At 39.9% G+C, this 15,455-nt stretch overlaps 1 protein-coding gene across 4 annotated transcripts in view; it reads right to left on the bottom strand.

The window, feature by feature from the left end:
• The window catches only part of MUSK (muscle associated receptor tyrosine kinase), a 98,011-nt gene that overhangs the window by 31,203 nt on the left and 51,353 nt on the right, over window positions 1-15,455 (bottom strand). For all 4 annotated transcript variants that reach the window (XM_069474542.1, XM_069474540.1, XM_069474541.1 and 1 more), the window contains one exon: window positions 4,709-4,868. In XM_069474542.1, coding sequence (XP_069330643.1) covers window positions 4,709-4,868 — 160 coding nt within the window. The remainder of the gene's footprint in view (window positions 1-4,708; window positions 4,869-15,455) is intronic.

The following is a 15,455-nucleotide window of genomic DNA, read 5'->3' as shown; positions in this document are numbered from 1 at the left end:
CTTTTTGTATAGCAAATTAAAAACTTCACACTCTTTACCAAGCACTTTATGGGTACTTCCTCCTTGTCCCCTCCCCACCCTCATTTATAAAAGTAAAAAGTCAAATATATACTTTGTCTAAAACCAGTTTGCTGTATTGGAATTTCTCTTAATATTGAGGTCTAATTTTTTTGAAGGTTTTAGATCCATTTGGATGTTTTTCTTTTGGTAATTTTAAGGACTTTAAAATGCATTCTTCTGAGAAGTCAATCTTCTTGAAATAGAATGAGTTTGCATTTCTAATCATTCCCTTTTAAATTTGCAAGAGTTGGTGACTATTGTAACCTTGAGTATGTGACATTTTAAAATCTTTGTGGACCTTTTATTGAATGAGCTGGGGATTATGAGAGGCTGAGCTAGTAAAACGTATCTCCCACAACAGGGCACCGTGCAATGCAGAGGGTTCTTGAAAGACTCTCCAAAGAACGTGTATGTCCTATGAGAAAGTCAGGAGTGGATGCCTGCAACACAGAGGTGTGAATAGCCCATCAAGGCATTAAAAGCCCCAACACTGCACCTGCTGCTTTTTAATACTGACTCTGCCATTTACTAGCTATGTGAGCTTGGACACTTCCTTGAGCTTCAGTTTCCTCATCTGTAAAATGGGGATAATAAAAGTACCCATCTCATTGAATTGTGGGGATTAAATAAATTCATACACACATGCACACACACATATGCATATATACATATAGCACTGGCACAGGGAATGTACTTTGCAATCACAAGGCTAAAACATCTCCTATTCAGGAAAAGACATTTGCCCCCTTCCCTGTAAATTCTCTTCTTCTGAGGCATGCCGGAGAAATTAGAGAAGACGAAGGGGCGGGTATACAGCAGCAACAGACTACATTTCATCTATTCTCCAAGTGGCTGAATGAATGACTGACTGGCTGTGGGAAGAGGGAATCAGATGAGGTTTAAATTATAGAAGAGAGTGGAGTTTTAAACTAGATCAGATTGTGGTTTTTAATCTCTAAACAATACCTAGAAATTATGGAGTCTGCCTAAAAAGTTGTAAAGGATTTGCTTCCCAGAGGGACAAGGAGATTCTAGAAAGCATGATCTCTCAGTCCCCAGTGGCTGGAGAAAACACCATTTTCTCTGTGTACCTGTCAAATTTATATGGTTCAATATACACTTGTTATACATGTAATCTCACCTCTCTGGTTCCTATTTAATTTATGAGTCATTCAAAGTTGTTCTGAAATCTACAATGGACTTTAAAAACAAACTTTTGATATAGAGCAGGATTTCTGCCGAAAATGAGCTCCAAAATGTTGTCCCTCCCCACATGAGTCACTTTGCTTAGGGACAGAAGGCCACATCCTTCTAGCAGCAAGAAAAGCTGGATGGGTTCCTTTGTGATACTTTCCCAACTATGTTCACAAATAAGAACTGACAGACTCGAATGACTATGAAGGAAACACCAAGAGGTGCCCAAGATTTGCAGGACTCCAGTTGCCAGAGAAGTCACTGGTCAATGGCTAAACCAACATCATAGATTTTATACCTATTTCCACTCTGAAATAGGTTCTCTTTCTCTTTTGTTGAGATAGGGAAGTTGGGCTGTAGGATTATCATTTTGATCATCTAAGAAATGATGCCAATGATGTCCACAAATTACAAATTTGAGTTATAATTTAAATTTTAGTGAACTGGGAAAGAGACCTGAAGAGATCCCTTAATCGTTAAAATGACCAAAGGATATGAAATAGGATGAGCAGAGCTCTATCTCACTGCTGAACTCGAAAAAGAAGCACCCATGTGCTCCAAACCTCATGGTAATAGCAGCTGAGCAGGGAGACCTATTGAAACACAAAGGGCCAAGGTTATATATGTGAAAGAGCTCTTGTTTTAATAAGTAAAAGGGGGATCCAATATCATGAAGATGAACCAATGCCAAAGAGAATCCATCCATAGTACTTGGGAGGAGCTAATCTTAAACAGGTAATTTCCCCACTTATATTTTCTTTTCTTTTAGGGGGGAGGTGTGGCTAGGAGATGAGCAAGGGATCCAAGAAACTTGCAATTATAAAGTGCTCTTATTTCAAAACTAGAATTTTAAAAATTCCAAAAATATCTAATATCACCAATATTCGTAGTATCTTTAAAATTATCTAGAAATGTCAGTAAAACTTTGGCCCTCTTCTGAAATGTAGAACTGCTCTAATGTAAGAAAGGTGCCTGATTGTAAAAGCATTCATACCTTTTATGCCTAAGTGCAGAACATCTGGTAACGATTTAATGTGGTTACTGGCTGCTACTCATTTATTCCTTCCCATTTTATTAAAAACAAAAACAAAACACTTTTAATTAATGTAAAACCAGACAAAGCCACCTGACATGCCAGGGATGGTGTCTGTTTTGTCGATAAGAGTGCTGTCTACCTATAGTGGCTGAAGCACTTAATGGTAAAGCAAACCATGTGCTCCTGCTATGTTACCACGATGACAAAGAGAAGGCATCTTGCCAAATACCAGGCAACCTGGTGAGTTTAAATTGCAACTTGAACCTTTTGGGGTTGTGAGTAGAAGGGAAATGCAACTTCCTGGGTCATAGAGAGAGGTTCTAAAAGTGTTTTTTTTTTTTTTACTCCTTTTGATGACCAACAGCAAATGTAAATGAGTCAGAAAGAAGTATGTCACATTTCTCAAACAATGCATAAGGCTTTGGGCAGACACATGGAAGGGTTTTGAAGAAATGAAGGTTGATCTTCATTTTTTGTTGTCCTTCAAACACTAGAAATATCATTAAACATAATCCTAAGCACTAGACCCAGCTTTTTCCACTTCCAGTTTTCCTGCTGGGAAGAGTAAATAAACAGATGGAGTAAATGCTTCAAAGGGAAACACCAGGAATGTGACGGAGGGGGCTGATGCCTACTGGGGGTACTAGTGGTCACGCTAGTGAGCGCTACTAGAACACTAGGGAGGATGGGGATGGCTAAATGCGACAGCAGAGTTTGGAGGAAAGCAGCACTGCCAGAATGGCAAGGGTGACACCATGCCTGACTTGAAGCTCTGGACCTCTGGACAGCTTCATCCGAGGACAAAAGAAGGAGGGGCTGGAAGCAGAAATGGAAAAAGCAGGTGCCACACCCAAGCTCTGGGAGATCTGGGGAGCATCAGACTACACTTCTTTGAAATGATCCTAAATTAAAGTTTCACCAAAGTGGCCTCATTTCACCGGCTCAGGGAGCACCGCAGGGTTGGGAAGTAGTTTCCTCCATGATTACAGAGGGACCTTTGGGAAGCATCTAGCAGATCTAACTGATAAGAACAGGGCAAAGAGAGGAAGAGAAAATTGGAAATGTCTCATGGGGGTTCAGAGGTCTTATACAATTGCACTCACAAGACACCCTTCATAAGATCTGTCTGGGTAAATTTTGGGAAAAGTGGGGGAGGCTCAGGTCCCCTAATAGAACCAACTAGAAAAACAGACCAGGGGTTGAACAAAAGGGTCTTGTAGGTTTTTATGAATTAGAGCAGGGAATAATACTAGATATGTAGCAATTTTCCAACTAATAGACAGGTTTCTAATTGATCATATCCACTCTAGACTCCTTTAGTCTTTTCCTTTTTTATTTCTCAGTTTTTGAATAACAACTCTCATTTCATCACTTCACTCCCTACATTGTGCAACACTATGATGCTGATGTCTCAAGACACTGTAGGCAGATATTTTGCTAGAGGAGAAGGGAGAGGGAGCCTTAGTTTTGCAGTCTTCTCTTTCCTCCACGGGCATACCCCAGAGGCCCAGCCTTGTCCAGTGCTCACTATAGATTTCTCTGTGGCCTCTATTCACCCATATTAAAAATCATAGACATTACTGGAAAGTTCCCCAGCAGGAAAGATCAAAGAAGTGGCGCAGTAATAAAAAACAGCAGGCTCTGGGGAGCTGGCCCCGGGCACAGGCTCTACCAGTGCTCGCCTTACATGTGAGGCCAAACACCTCTCCGCCGACCCTCGGGCAGTAGGCACACTGCGAATGTAACACGCCTGGCATTTCCTGATACAGGGATTATGTCCATCTCTAGGAATTCCACTAATGTTCTCAGAAGCCTTTGGGACGTTTACATTTTAAAAATAAACCTTTAGAACTCAACACAAATATCCTAGAAATTCCTGTGTCAGCTCTTTTCCTTGAAAACACCTGTAAGTCCTGCTGTCGCCTGCGTGACACAGGAGAGGGAAAGACCATGGGGGTCAGGCTCTTGGTTAAAATGCCCTCAAGAAATAGCCATGCAGAAATTGGCACCACCATGTTAAATATCTGCCACTTACTGCTTGGGAGCCTTGGAAAGTTTTATTAACTCAGAGAAAGAAAGAAAGGGGAGAGGGAAAGGGAAAGGGAAAGGAAATAAAAGAAAGAAAAAGGAAAGAAGGAAGAAAGGGAGAAAGGAAAGAGAGAAAAGAAATAAATGAGGTCTTGGATGCTATTATCCCTCACTTGGGCAGGTCTTTGAGGATTTAGTTTTTGAGGCAGCAAATCAGCCAAAATCCAAATCTAGGTCACCTGTGGAGTGTCTTCATGGAGGAGGAAATAGCCCAAAGGGGACAAAGGTAAGATATAAAAGAAAAGGGAGATTTTCTCCAATGCCACCAGTTGTAGAATAGTGCCAACTATCTCCTCTCCTGGGACACTGCAATTGTGAAGGCCGTCCTACCTGATATGCTGATGGTGGCTGCAGCCTTTGCAGTACTGAATTTCTCTCCATGCTTATTAGCAGCTATGCATGTGTAGAGTCCTGGCTTGGTGACAAACAGCTGCAGTCTGGAGTCAATCACCCGGTCTTTCACACTCTCTTGAATGGATCCGGAAGAAACCTGATGGAGTAGGGGAAAATAAAAGATAAAACTAGGTCAACGATTTCCTAATATACTGCATCAGTAGATGTGAAGGGAAAAGAATTAAGATTATGATCAAAAGGCATGTGATAGATTGCAAAAATAGTCCCCAAATTTGCCCTCCCTATGCCCATGTCCTTGCACTGTGACTTTGTAGCTCTTCCCTCAAGGGGTAGCATCTTTCGCTACACTTTGAATCTAGATTAGCCTTGTGATGTGTTTTGGAATGATTGAGCAGAAACGTGTAAATTTCTTGCACATTGTGGCTTGCTTGTTGCCTTTGGAACCTTTGGCCTCCAGTGAACAAGTCAGAGCCAGCCTGCTAGAAGATGAAATGCACAAGGTCCCTTTATCCCCACTGCCCCAGGTGAGAGCCAGCAACAGCCATCAGACATATGAGTACAGCAACTCTGGACCAACTTGCACCCAGTCAACCAGCCAAGATCAGGCCTGTTGGCCCAAATCAGCAAAACCACCCAGGTGACCCACACACTTATAAGCACTAATAAATGGTTATTGTTTTAAGCCACTAAGCTTTGGGATGGTTTGTGACACAGCAACTGGTATCTAAGGCAAGGTATGAATGAAATACCATGTGGATCCACCAAGATGTGTCCTCTATGTCATGAAGAAAAGGACAGTCAAGTAGGAGGGGTTGCAGACTTCTTGACTTACATTCACAACATCTGTTCCATTCCCCACATATTCACATCAGATGGGTGGATCTTGATAGTTATCAAGAAAAATGGTTGGCCAAGTATGTTTCTGAGGCATGATATACATGATGCTGAACTACTTAAACCAGAAAATCAAATGTCCTTGATGAGCCAGGATATAAATGCAATATTAGCACAAAATTGACAGGCTAATTTTTATAAGTGCTTATCTATTAGTCATCATCATTCCAACTATATGGGAAAGACAGCTGCTCAGCACATTCTATGAGGTTGCAGAGCTAGAATTTGCATCCTAGCTTATCTTACACTAAAGCCTGTGCTTTAACCATTATGTTACAGTGCCTTACCTAGTCAAAAGAAGAAAGAACAAATGAATAGTCATTAGAAAATAAGAGCATTAGCAACAATAACCTTAATGGATCAACCAACCATAAACAAAATAAATGTCTGACAAATATCATTTTTAGTGGTGATATTTTTTAAAGGGTCTTTCTTCACTGTTTTCTTGAGCACTATACTATCTTTTCAATAATTATTCTTTAATTAACAGCACCTATATAACAGGAAAATGATGACAGTTTGAGGGAAATTGGAATAGAATGACAAGGAATCAGCCCATGGTATGCCCTGATCTTATTCTTGGAGGATTGGAGGTGGGTACCATGGCAGCCTGAGCTTGGCTGCCTTGAAAGAATGTCTCTGTCCAGTTGTAGGAAATAAGGCTAGGAATGAGAAATTTTGGAGCCAGTTATTTTGCTGTTTTGCGAGGGAAGATTTTCACAGTTAGACTACCAAGAGGGAAGGAAGCCCCAAGGTGAGACCGGCTTTCTTCCTAGCCACCAGGTGGCTGGATATCCCTGGCCCCAAGCACTCTTTGCAGCAATTAAGCAGTGAAAATTTGTCCAGGTAGCTTCTTTGTCTTTTTATTCTTTACCTTCACTCCCAGTCTCAATCCTTATGATAAAAACTGGTTTATGTGAAGAGAGAAAAATATCTTTAAGAGATATACACTCAGTCGGGAATTCAAACCAAATTCATTATTATCATATTTATCAGAACAGCAACATCTTATGGATATGAGTGTCCAGGGTTGATTGAAAGGACTGAACAACTTGAATATAATTTTGGACTCTCCTTGAATTTTAATACAAAGCAGCAATTAGAAGAAAGCTAAAGACTCAAACCTCTATGCTCAATTAGTATGTTTGATGTTATTTTGAGTTTTGTTTATAAATATAACCCATTTTCAGTTCAGGTAAGTGAAGTTGTAGAGCAGTTTGGTTCTCTCCTTCAAGAAAGAAGGCTGTGAAACAGGAGACAGAAGACGGTGGACTAGGATTAGCCCATGTGCTGCTCTCAAGGAGAGGACTGAAGGTTGCAGGTGGACGCCCACCTATGGATGGGCCTTCTTGGAGAGGGCATTGTGACACATCATGGAAGTGATGGGGGACACTCAGAATGAAGGAGAAGGTGACAGGGTGACACACTTGGCAAGATCAGGAGGTACCTGGGGAGGCATCCACACATGGAGAAGGACAGGAGGAGAGAACCCTGGAGCTCCATGCTCCCCCTGTGGACACTGCAGCCCAAGCTGTGAAGGGGGGCCCCTACCATGACTGCAGACCTTCAGACTGATCTGGAAGTCTGTGCAGCTACTTTGGACTGGAATGCAGGCATAGCACAAAAGTGGTAAGCTCTATTCCCAGGTTACTAAAGCTGATGCCATTCTGAGCTCTCAGGTTCAGAGCATCTGGTCTACACAGGACTTGGCTTTGCTACAGCCACCTCTGCACTTCCCTGGCCAGGCTAGGAAGGGAGCAGGGAGACCAAATGTATTCATGCCCCTATAACTGGGAGCCAGACACCCTTCCCCCTCATGGGGGAGTCTAGCAGACTCCCACCACGTATGCCACCTGAGAAGCCCTGCAGTAACTGCCTCAGCAGGTCCTGGGCAGGGGGAGAGCTCCAGCTGCTTGGAGGCCTGGTCTCATGCCCCCACCTCCAAGGCTACTTCCCCAAAGCTTCTGTGCTGCTGGGCCCCATGGCTCTATCCCTGAAGCTCTCAGCCACCACTAGGCCAAAACTGACCCTGTGGTTCAATGCTCTGCCAGGTATCTGCTAACTTCAAGCCACCATCACACCTGGACCTAGGTGGAGTGAATTCCCACAGCCCTGAGCCTTGCCTAGCTGCTACTATCACTGCCGTGGGAAGACCCAGGCAGAGTAATCCTCAGCAATGCCAGGCTCTGTGGAGAGAGATTCACTCAGCTCCATGCCTGAGCTTCCAGCAGTGGCTCAGAGAACAACCCACCACTTCCATGGAGATCCTCCAGTACTGGCTTGGACCATGACAATCACAGGGGAATGGGACAACACAGAACAGCTGCATAGAGGCTCTCAGTGCATCTACCCTTCTCTTGCCAGGTCAATCTTTCTGAATAAGTCAAAAGGGTGCCATCTAGGGACCTCTCCTTCTTCTCACTAAGTAGGAGAGTTCCCAGCAAGGGAGAACAGATATGCCACAAACCTATAAGCCCTGAGCTGACAGAGTAGGATTCAGATGAGAAGAAACCATCAAAAGAACTTTGGCAACATGAAAAAAACAAGCTAGTTAGGCACTCCCAAAGGATCAAAATGATCTATAGCAATAGACCACAACCAAAAGGAAATTGTCAAAATGTCAGGAATGGAATTCAGAATATGGATGGCAAATAAGATGAATGGCATTGAAAAGAAAGTTGCAAACAAACACAAAGAACCCAAAAATAATATTTCAGGACATCAATGAAAAAAATGTTACTAAAGAGCTAGACAACATAAGAAAGGATATAACAGAACTCAAGAAATCAGAGTCATTTAGGGAACTTCAAAATATAGCAGAAAGCTTCAACAATGGGCTAGACCAAGCAGAAGAAAGAATCTCAGGCTTTTGAACTAACCCTGTCAGTCAAGATGCAGAAAAAAGAATAATAAAGAATGAACAACTAATCAGAGAAATATGAGAATATGTGAAGCAAGCCAATATATGAATTATAGGTATCCTTGAAGGAGAAGAAGAAAAAGCAAAGCATGGAAAATGTATTCAAGGGAATTATTGAGGAAAACTTCTCTGGTATCACCAGAGATTCACATTCCCAGATACAAGAAGGTTATTGAACACCAGAGAGATTAGTAGCAAATAGGACATATTCAAGACACAATGTCCTCAACCTGGCCAAAGTCAAAATGAAGGAGAAAATTCAATAAGCTGCAAGAAGAAAGCAACAACTAACCTACAAAGGAAAATATATCAGGCTGACATCAGACTTTTCAGCAGACACCTTACAAGCCAGAGGGATTAGGGCCCAATTTGTAGTCTTCTTAAACAGAAAAACTGCCAATGAAGAATTTTATATCATGCAAAAGTAAGCTTCTTAAAGGATAGAGAAATAAAGACTTTTTCAGACAATCAAACAATAAGAGAATTTGTCAGTACTAGGCCTGCCCTACAGGAAATACTCCAAAGTGCATTATACATGGAACAACATAATAGATAGCCACCAGTGTAAAATCAAACTGAAAGTTAAAGCTCACAGCTGTTATAAAACAATAGTACAAGAGGGAAAACAAAACAAGGAGATATAATCCAACATGATGGACAGAACAGTATCCCACATATCAATACTAACACTGCATGTGAATGCTCTTAATGCCCCACTGAAAAGACATATACTGGCTGAAAGCAAGAAAAACCACAACCTAAATGTATGCTGTCTTCAAGAAACCCATCTGACTCACAAGAATTCGCATAGAGCCAAGGTAAAGGGATGAAAAACAAAAATTCCATGCAAATGGAAAGCAACAGTAAACAGGTATAGCCATTCTCATGTTAGGTAAAATAGACTACATCAACAATAGTACAAATAGACAAAGATGGTCATTATATAATGGTAAAGGGTCAACTCAGCGAGAAGACATAACAATCTTAAATATATATGTACCTAACAGAGGAGCTCCTAGATTCATAAAGCAAAATCTACTTGATCTAAGCAAAAAAATAAACAGTAGCATAATAATTTCTGGGGACTTCAACATCCCACTAATAGAATTGGACAGATCATCAAAGCAGAAAATTAATAAAGAAACACTGGACTTAAATGGGATTCTAGAACAAATGGACCTAACAGACATTTATAAAACATTCTACCCCCAAACTACTGTATACACATTCTTCTCATCAGCACATGGGACATTTTCCAAGATTGATCATATCTTAGGCCACAAAACAAGTCTCAGCAAATTGAAAAAATTGAAAATCATGCCATGTATTTTCTCACGTCATGGTGGAATAAAACTAGAAATCAAATCCAAGAGAAACACTCAAATTTTCACAAAGTCACGGAAATTAAACAACTTGCTGCTGAATGATCTTTGGGTCAATGACGAAATTAAGATGGGAATCAAAAGATCCCTCTAACTGAACAACAAAGAGGACACAAGCATTCAAAATCTATGGGATACAGTAAAGGAAAAGTTCATAGCCTTAAATGCCTACATTAAAAAGACAGAAAGATAACACATTAGCAACCTTAGGTCATACCTTAAGGAACTAGAAAAAGAGAACACCAAACTCAAAGCCAACAGAAGAAAAAAAAATAACTAAGCTCAAAGCAGAACTAAATGAAATTGGAACCAAAAATCAACCAACCAAACAAACAAAACCAAAGGATCAATGAAACAAAAAGTTGTTTCTTTGAAAAGATAAAAAAAAATTGATAGACCACTAGTCACATTAACCAGAATAGATGAGGAAGGACTCAAACAAGCTCAATCAGAAATGGAAAAAGGTGACATTACAACTGATATCACAGAAATACAAAATATCAACCATGAGTACTATGAAAACCTCTACACACACCAACTAGAAAATGTAGAGGAAATGGATAAATTCCTGGAAACGCACAAGCCTGAATCAGGAAGAAATAGAAATCCTGAATAGACCAAATAACGAGCAGTGAGATTAAAAAATGTTCAACAGCATCACAAATCATCAGGGAAATGCAAATTAAAACCTCAGTGAGATACTACCTCACCCCTGTCAGAATGGCCATTATTAAAAAGTCAAAAAACAGTAGATGCTGGTGTGGATGTAGAGATAAAAGACCACTTACACACTGTTGGTAGGACTGCAAATTAGTAAAAACTCTATAGAAAACAGTATGGAGATTTCACAAAGGAATAAATGTAGACCTACCATTTGATCCAGCAATCCCGCTACTAGTTATCTACCCAGAAGAAAAGAAATCATTTATCCAAAAGACACCTGCACTTGAATATTTATTGTAGCACAATTCACAATCTCAAAGATGTGAAATCACCTAAGTACCCATCAATTCATGAGTGGATTAAGAAATGTAATATTAGCCATAAAAAAGAATGAAATAATGTCTTTTGCAGTAACTTAGATAGAACCAGAGACTATTATCCTAAGTGAAGTATCTCAAGAATGGAAAAACAAACTCCACATGGTACTCACTAATAATTGGGAGCTAAGTGATGGGCACAGTGGGCACAAAGAGTTGTAAAGGACATTGGGGAACAAAAAGGGGGGATGGGACAGGAATGAGTGGTAAAAACTATTGGGTACAATGAACACTATTATGTTGATGGGCACACTAAAAGCCCCGACTTAAGTATGATACAAGGTATCCATGTAAGAAAACCATTGGTATCCCCTTAATTTTTTGAAATAAAATAAAAAGAAAACAATAAATATACATATGTTTAATATAGAAAAAGGAGGACTGTGCAATGCCTTGTAGACAACTTAGAAACAAGTAATCCCCCAATGTTGCTTAAACTTCCACTATTTTCATGTTCACACCTAAGAAAGTCATTCCTAAACACCTCCTCAAGGTCACTGAAAACATCCTTAGTAGGAAAGAAAAGCATTTTTAAACAGCCTGACCGCTCTTCTCCTGGACTTCATCCAGATGTCGAAATAGTTCAGTGACGAGACCAAGTGAGGAGGCTCATGGCTTGAATACGACGTGGCTCCTAAATGCTTTTCCTCCTGTTTCCTGAGGCCTTGCTTGATTCAGTTTGTGAGTCATGCACAGCAGGCCTTGTTAGTCATAGTTTGAATTTGTTTTTTCTTTCTTCATGGATCATCCTGACCAACAGTTTAGTATTTTTGATGGTCTAAAAATAAAAAAAAGTTTCTGCCCTCCATTCTGATCTCTTTGCCCCTCAGGTTTGAAAGATCCAAGGGATGAGTTCATATTGTTACTGTGGGCTTTGACCAAGGTATGTCTAAGCAAAACGGAGTACTTAACTAAGGTGACTCCACCTGGTATTTATAGGAAATATACTATTTTCTCCAAGTTGCTCAGGCGCAGGGACCTGAAGGAATTGGAGAAGCAGCTCTGTTTGTATTCTGTCTTTCTGAGTTAGTGGTAACTATGTGAGGATATAAATATGTTAATTTGCTTGACTGTCGTAATCATTTCACTATCATGCATATCTAAGCCTTAAGTATATGTAATAAAAGTAATAAAATAAATTTTATGAAAAGAGGCAGTAGAATAGGAAGCTATATCAAAGAGGCATACTAAATCACACGTGATATAATGTGTATGAAAACTCTTTGAAGGCGGTAAAGCAGTAAAGACCTGTGGAGTATTTTTTATACATCATTAATACATTAATAATGCTGTCTTGAGAGAATCTACTCCCAGCTATGGATAATCTGGTAACTTTATGATTTGACCTTAGCATAGGAAGACTTCTAAAAGATGTTCTTGCCTCAATGGCCCTGTCCTGCCAATAGTTCCTGCTGGCTGGGAGCACCCTGTGGGACTGTTAGAATGTGGTCCAGTGGGGTCCATATTCTTGGAGTTGTAATGATGTCTGTCTATGCATCGTAGAAAAAGGGATAACAGACTAAGAGGCCTTTCTGTATTGTTTCTGATTAACATAGCCATAAATATTGGTCTCTTTCAAAACTGGCTGCTGAAGTATTCCACATAAGACTTGTTAATGTAATTAGTTTGGTTCACACAGCTAGTAAGATAAAATGACTTCAAAGCTCACGTACTTTTAGCCCAAACTACTGCCTCTTAAAAATATGTGTAAAATATAGATAAGCTTCCCATTAAAAAATTCAAAAATATAATCTTTAACAGAGATTATTTGACCATTTATTTTACCAAAATCTTCTAATAAATATTTCAGAAATTTTATTTATTGAACAAAGCAAGAGAGACATACAATTCTTCCACATTTTGTGGTCAAATGCCAAAATAACAGAGAGTTATCGATATAACTGTAAATAAATCTGATGATGGAATACAAAGAATTTTCTTTTCAAAAAGTAAGCTCTGCTCTATCCACACCAAACTACTCTTTCCAATGTTGTAAAACAGAAGGAGTATAACCACTCACTCTGAAGTTCATCTGCGACTATAAATTCCCATGAAAAATAAATGGCATTTCCATAGGGAGAAAGCAAAATATTTCTTAATCACTTTGGGGCATGTTTCTTGAATTTCTCCTGGTCTTTAACCTCTAACTGTTCAAGATTTCATTTCTTGCCATGTTCACAGACAGGGAGAAAAGGAGCAGTCACAGCTTCTAGAGTACCCGTTGCTGTGCTTTGTAGTGTGTTGTGATGTTAGCTTACTAACTTGCAGTTAGCAAACAGCCATAGTTCAAATTGTTTTATTCTGTGCCAAACTCTGTTTTATTTCCCAGCTCTGCATTAGTCTTCACCCAGTTCACCAAAAATGATATCAGAGCTGTGAGATCCTCCATGTTCTCCTCAATGGACTTTCTGGTTTGCTACTGTTACAACATCAAATGCCTGCACTTGCCTCCATTTCCTGTGATTTGCGTCAGCAGGGACAAAGTCATCCTGATTTCGTTTTGGACGTGGGTAGTATTACCAAGAATGAAACTTGGCTGCAAGAGCAGTACATACCCTATGACCATAAGAACTGCAGATGTACTTTTGCTTTCTTCCTGGAGGAAAGTCACTATTAGTTTGTTTTATTCCTGTTTTAGAAGCTGAGGTGATGGATCTACTTTGCCTTCTACTGTTGGTGTGTCACATCTGAATGATTAAGTTGGGGGTCTCCATATGACCAAAACCAACTCAAGTCTTTTTTTTTTTTTTTTTTTTTTTTTTTTTGAGACAGAGTCTCACTCTGTTGCCCGGGCTAGAGTGAGTGCCGTGGCGTCAGCCTAGCTCACAGCAACCTCAAACTCCTGGGCTCAAGCGATCCTACTGCCTCAGCCTTCCGAGTGGCTGGGACTACAGACATGTGCCACCATGCCCGGCTAATTTTTTGTATATATATATTTTAGTTGTCCATATAGTTTCTTTCTATTTTTAGTAGAGACGGGGGTCTCACTCTTGCTCAGGCTGGTCTCGAACTCCTGACCTCGAGCGATCCACCTGCCTCGGCCTCCCAGAGTGCTAGGATTACAGGCGTGAGCCACCGCACCCGGCCTGGTCTTTTTTTTTTTAATTCCTGAACTCCAGCAGAGAATAATCATTTTCCAGTTCTTAACTCATATGAGACTTTTGAAAACACTGACTTCTTAGAAACGTGTCTTTGCATCTTCTTTATTACTGTTTTTATTATACATAGTAAGACAAATTAGTAAAGTTCTGCTGCCAGTCTCCCAATTTTCTTAGGCATCTTTATACTACCTTGAGAGGCTTACGATGACAACAGCAGCTTCCACAGAAGAGCCACATAACATGTTGCCAAACAGAAATTTTAAATGACACTTGAAATTTAGGGAGGTAAAGAAGAAAAGGAACTCCAAAAGTTACTTTATCGTAACTTAACAAAATTAGTGAACATTAGCTCTCATGTCACACTAGAGATCATTTTTGACAGCCACCTGATGAGAAAATCAATGTCTGAGAGGTAAATGGACTGCCCCAAAATCACATTAGCTGAAGAGGAGCATTTATGACCTAAGTCTCCCAGCTCCCCATCGAATTCTCATTTTACCACGCCTCAGTTACACACTGGAAAAGTGGCATTCATTATGTTGATTTACCCATATTTCAAAGGGATGTAGGGTTAGACAGATAAGATGAACCCAATTTTAATAAAAAATTATGAGAAAAATTGTTTTGTTCAGGTATCAGAAAAGAAAAACCTTCAGCAGAAACAACAGTGAAAACACTAATAAGTGAATTATAAGTTTTGCCATAAGATACTCTATTTTATCACATCCTCCAAAATTTCACACACTGACAAGCTTTGTTTTCCACACCCTTCTCTTTCCTCCCTTTCTTCCCTTTCCCTTGTCTTCTTCCTAGTTCCCATAATTTGAGGCTATAGCTGGTCAGTCTTCTTAGGACACAGAGAATTGCAGGGACAAGGATGGGACCGGGTACAAGTACACAGCAGACATTACTTTTTTGAGATGCCATTTTAAAAAATTTAAATATTTTAATTCTAATTCTTTATTTTTTTAGCTTATTGGGGGTATAACTGACAAATTTAAATTGTATATATTTAAGGTGTACTAGCTGATGTTTTGCTATACATATACATTATGAAATGATCATCGCAATCAAGATAGTCAACCTATCACCTCGCATAGTTACCGGTGTGTGTGTGTGTGTGTGTGTGTGTATGCGCATGTGTGTGTGTGTGTGTGTGGGTGGGTGGTGAGAACACTTAGGATCTACCCTCCTAGCAAATTTCAAGTATGTAATACAATATTGTTCATTCTAGTTACCATACTGCACATTAGATCTCCAGTACTTACTCATTTTGCATAACTAAAACTTTGTACCCTTTGATCAACATCTCTCCATTTCCCCATCTTCCAGCCCCTGGTAACCACCATTCCACTCTGTGCTTCTATGAGTTTGACTCCCAGATTC

The sequence above is a fragment of the Eulemur rufifrons genome, chromosome 7 (assembly GCF_041146395.1).
Source record: "Eulemur rufifrons isolate Redbay chromosome 7, OSU_ERuf_1, whole genome shotgun sequence".
Taxonomy (NCBI): domain Eukaryota; kingdom Metazoa; phylum Chordata; class Mammalia; order Primates; family Lemuridae; genus Eulemur; species Eulemur rufifrons.
Note: the sequence above shows the minus strand (reverse complement) of the source record. Positions and strands in the feature narration are given on the sequence as shown.